General features: G+C 42.5%; 1 protein-coding gene across 1 annotated transcript; it reads right to left on the bottom strand.

Annotated features, from left to right (window-relative positions):
* Positions 1-979: 979 nt before the first annotated feature.
* Positions 980-1789, bottom strand: LOC100478321 (interferon alpha-1/2). The gene has a single exon (XM_002918535.4). The coding sequence runs from the start codon at positions 1578-1580 to the stop codon at positions 1017-1019; it is 564 nt and encodes a 187-aa protein (XP_002918581.2). The 5' UTR covers positions 1581-1789; the 3' UTR covers positions 980-1016.
* Positions 1790-5263: the final 3474 nt, after the last annotated feature.

The following is a 5263-nucleotide window of genomic DNA, read 5'->3' on the forward strand; positions in this document are numbered from 1 at the left end:
CCGCAGGACCACCTCTGTTTCTGGCTTTCCGCTAGATATGGACCTCAGCCATGGCGTTTCTTGTCAAATGCTGGCTCACCTCTCCCCTGACACTGGACATTTGTGCCTCCATGACTACCAGTCACCTGTCGAGGGGTCCACAGCTTTCATGTGTACTTCCTGACCTCCATTCTAGTAGCAAGTGAGAGAACTCACTTCCTTCCCTTCTTTATTATAACACTAAGTATGAGGATTGTTTTTAGATTCTTATTCCTACAACAACCAAAGATATAGATATCAGGACCATATTTGTCATGTCCTATAACCTAAGGGCAATGTACAACTTTTGTTAGAGAAGTCAGTTGTTCCTTCTGATGTTAATATAATATGACGGAGAAATGCATTCTGCCATCCATTTTTCAATCAAACTGCACAATTAGAATTAGTGTTACTCTTTAAAAAGAATGCCAGTAGTAAAAGTTCAATAAAGAGGGCTGCCTGGGTGTCTCAGTTGATTAGGTGTCTGCCTTCAGATCATGTCATGATCTCAGGGTCCTGAGATGGAGCCCCACCTTGGGCTCCCTGCCCCGGAAGGAGTCTGCTCTTCCCTCTCTCTCTTCCCCTCGCCCCTGCTTCTGCTCTCTCTCTCTCTCTCTCTCTCTCACTCTCTCTTTCTCAAATGAATAAAATCTTTTTTAAAAGTTCAATAAAGAAACAAATTATAAACTGATTAAAGATTTATTTATTATATTTGTATTTATTGTATTCTGGAACATAAGGGGTACATAATCATATATAAAAATCTGAATCTTATAAATATTTACATAAATAAGTATTTAAATAGATAAATAAACACGAGCATGGTCATCCGTAAGCAACTACTGCTTGTAGAGTTGACATGTTTTGGAAACACTTGAGAAATCGACTCTGTTCATGTCACCAGGACAGCAGAAATGAGAGTCTTTGACATGGTGGACTCGGTCGGGAAAGTGTGATATTCTTAGTCAGAGAGATTCACTTCCGTGTTGAAATGGGTCTCATTTCTTGCGCCTTAGTCCTTCTTGCAAGATCGCTGATGAAAACAAGGAGCTCGTGATTTCTGCTCTGACAGTCTCCCAGGCACAAGGGCTGTATTGCTTCTCTTGCAGGTAGAGGGAGATTCTTTGGAAGTAGTTCCTCAGGATGGAGTCCACATTCCTGACGGGAGTCTCTCCCACTCCCGCCGCCTGCATGGGACAGGCTTCCAGGACGCTCAGCTGCTCAGAAAGTCCCGAGCAGAATTCCTCTAGGAGGGTCCTGTTCCAAGCAGCAGATGAGGGCTCTGTGCAGAAGACGTGGAAGATCTTCTGGTCCATCACATGCACGACCGAGAGGGCTTGAGCCTTCTGCAACTGCTTGCCATCAACCACCTCCTTGGGGAAGGCAAAGTCATGTGTGTACCCGTCACAAGAGCTAGCAGACATTCTCTTCATTTGTCCCAGGAGCGTCAAGGCCCTCCAGGCAAACAGGCCATGGTTCTGAGGCAGGTCACATCCCAGAGAGCAGAGGGAGTTGCCGCTGAGCACCACCAGGGCCACCAAGAAGGAGAAGGGCAGGGCCATTGGGGATCCTGCAGAGGCTGCTGGCCTGGCTGGGGTGGGCAAGTCTGAGTGGGAACCGTGGCTCTAGGTTCTCTGAGCATCTTGCCTCGTGCGTGTGCCTTAAGTAGGGGACATAGGAGTTTTCAGTTTCTGAACGTTTCCCTTGCTTTCTACTTCTCTTTTTGCTTTCCTTATGCACTTTCTACTTGGGTTTAGAGCATGGGTTTCTCACCCATTTCTTTTCCTTATTGCCCCCTTCCTTCAGATTCTTTTGAATATTTATGTAAGTGAACTTTCCAAGAAAATTTAGTTACTGGATCTATGTACAGTGTATATGTATATATATATATATATAGTTGTATTTATATCTCTGCTTTATAGAGAAAAAAATATTGTACATTTTACTCTGTTTATTCAATTCAGAGCTAACAATGAGTAAAAAAAAATTTAGAGTTTCACTGATTTATTTTAGGAAGAGAGAGAGAGACAGAGGGAGTGCTAGTGAGGGGCACAGGGTGAGGATCTTGAAGCTGACTCCCTATGGAGCAGGAAGGTCAATGGAGGGCTTGATGCCTGGGTGGACACATGAGATCATGACCTAAGCTGAAAACAAGAGCCAGATGCTTAACTGACTGAGCCACCCAGGTGACCCAAATGACTAAAAATTTTAGCTGGAAGTAAAATTTTAAAGCTATTCCTCCTTCACTGGTTAACTAAATTTGATCAGCGACTTCTAATTTTTTACTTATACAAATTGAAATATATAAAATTCATAGGCAAAATAACAATTTCTAGAAAGACATAATAATGATGACAATGTGCTTAAATATTTAGAATCATCCCAAATTGTTAACAGCAATTGAAAAATTAATTTATCTACTTAACGTTTGTTTTTAGTGTACTGAATTTTAATGTGACCCAATGGGAAAATAATGTTTAACTTCACTTCCAACAATATATACTCATCAAGTTATTAACAAAATATTTTTTTCTGTTTCGCTGTACATAGAATCATTGATGTATTGAGTAGGTTTTCCAGAACTCAAATATATAGGTAATATATATTTCTGTGTATATATATGCATATATACATATGTATATGTATATATATTGTATATATATGAAAATATATAATATAAAATATAATCTATTAGTATTAAGTTTCCAAAGCCCACATCACAACAAGGCTCAAACATCAGCCATGTCCACAAGACAGCCAATGGCAGCTCACAAGTCAGCAAAGATCACCTCTCTAGGTAAGACTTTGAGATCCAGGAAATGATGGAGAAAAATTCCTCCAATCCTGATATTCCCATTATTCCTAGGTGTGTCACTATCTTGCAGACACTTTGTGTATCTTCCACAAATTCCATGTCCATGCTTCTTGTGTGACACCCAAGAAAACCCAATGACAGACAATAAATACTGAGGACTAAGGTTTTGTTAGAGCTCTCCAAGGTTGAGTTCTGGCGTACCACACACCTGCGATATTGAAGACTTGTTCCCAACCCTAAGAACTACTTCGTACACTGTTGGAGGCAATTGTATCAACTGTTCCTTCTGGTGCGGGAATGCTGGTAATGGGAGAAACTGGGCAGCTACAGAAGCAGGGAGGATGGGAAAAATTTCAGGACCTTCTGCACACTTTGGCTGTGAACATAACTGCTCTGTTTAGAAAGTGTGCCTTTCTTAAAGTACATACAAGCCATGGCAATTGGCTTGTTATACTTGCAGAGTCAGTTCATTCCAGGAAAGGGCCTTTTTTTGCTCTGGGGGGAAATCTCCCACCAGGGGACAGACTTCTAGATACGAGGCAAGGCCAGTCTCCAGACTCGGTCACGGTCTCAGCCCACCTGGGCCACTCGCTGGCCGCCTTCCCCTGTACACTCGCTGGCCGCCTTCCCCTGTAAAAATCGTGATGGGCCACGAATCAGCAACCTCCCACTCCTAACGTCACTGCAGCAGGGACAGTCCCGCAGGGCCAAAAACAGCCACCAGGACAGAAGAAGAGAACTAGGCTTCTCCTATGAGAATTTCGAAAACACCTAGACATTTCCAACACTTTTGCTCTTCCTTGGTGGCTTTGTCATTGCAAGTAAAATTGCCAGACAGAAACCACAAAGGAAAAGGAAGCAGTTGTGTGAATGGGCAGGAGAGGCTCATGAAGAGGGAGGGAGGAGGGCAGAGCTCACTGAAGGTTCCTATTCTGGGGGAGAGGGAAACATTGTGATTTGGGAGTGAAAGGATGGGAACTGGGGAAGCTGGGAGGAAGGGGAAAAGTAATCAAACAGAATGTATAGAGTATGTGTACATAGGTACACAGTCTATGTATACCTAGCATAATATTGTGTCTATAATGACACTGAATTCATGGGCCACCTGTTCCCAATTGGGTATCTTAGAGGATGAGCAGTTTGCAGTCAGTTACAGAGAGAAGGCTAGGAGAAGTCCACTATTCTCTCAGAGATCTCGATGAAGAACATAAGAAAATAGTCACCATCTCTTAAACCCTCACTCAGTGGAAGATACTAGAGAATTTTAAAGATGCTACTTTGTTATTACAGAAGCTCTAGCAATATTCCACCCGACTTTGCATTTGGGGAAACTGAGTTTCAGAGAGCCCAAGTGAGTTTCTCAGGATCAAACAACTAGATCGTAGCAGAATCCCGATGCAGTGCATCGTCCTATAGCCCATGTGATAAATTACTCCCTAAGGTTCATCTTGGGAAATTGTGCAACTTCTCTTCTTGCACACTTTCTGGAGATCACTCTTCCCTGGTTGTGCCCCACCTGCACTGGCTGCCCCATCTCTGTGCCCTTTGCAGGCTCCCCTTCTCTTTCTCAGCCTTAAAAGTTAATGGTTCTCTGAAGCTTTAGGGCATCTTTCACTCCATACACAACTCAGACGGAAGGACTTTCAGTACCGTGCCTCAATTTCCAAATATGCAACAAACGATTGTGATTTAATGACTCCAGGACATGAGTTGTTGGAGATTCCAGATTCACCTATGCATCTACCAGTGGGAAGTCTGCTTTCCCCTCTTCTTGGCATCCCTCCTTCAAGCTCCTGGTGACAGAATCCCTTGTCCTTTACCTCTCATTCGACCATGAAACATAATTGGTATTCATCAAGCATGATGGCTGTTCTTATATCTCTTTCTCTTCCAAATTGAAAGATCCCAAAGAATAGACTTTCAAATTCCTTTTTTCACCTCCATATTCTCAGAACTACAACTCCCTAACTTAGAAATATGCAGTTTTGAAATATAACTGACTGCTAAAACTGAGTAAGCTGAATTCACCATGGATTCTTCACTACGGGTTGCACAGTCAAGCTATTACTTTTTTTTAGAATAAAGAAATCCAAAATGTCTTCCTCAAAAGAATTTCATAAAATAATGAAGAAAATAATTTGATAAAAGTAAAAGGTGGAGAGGTTCCTGGGTGGCTCAGCCTGTTAAGTGTCTGCCTTCTGCTCAGGTCATGAATCCAGGGTCTGGGATCCAACCTCAGGTCCGGCAGCCTGCTCAGCAAGGAGATTGGTTTTCCCTCTGCCTCTACAGCTCACCCTACTTGTGCTCTCATGCTCTCTCTATCAAATAAATAAAACCTTAAATTTAAATTAAATTAAATCAAATTAAAAGGTGGACAGGGACGCCTGGTGGCTCAGTCTGTTAAACCTATGACTTCAGCTCAGGTCATGA

Source organism: Ailuropoda melanoleuca, chromosome 7 (genome assembly GCF_002007445.2).
Source record: "Ailuropoda melanoleuca isolate Jingjing chromosome 7, ASM200744v2, whole genome shotgun sequence".
In the NCBI taxonomy this organism is placed as follows: Eukaryota; Metazoa; Chordata; class Mammalia; order Carnivora; family Ursidae; genus Ailuropoda; species Ailuropoda melanoleuca.

What these genes read in the sequence shown, in the direction of transcription:
- LOC100478321 (XM_002918535.4), bottom strand. Translation starts at nt 1,580, where the DNA reads ATGGCCCTGCCCTTCTCCTTCTTGGTGGCCCTGGTGGTGCTCAGCGGC.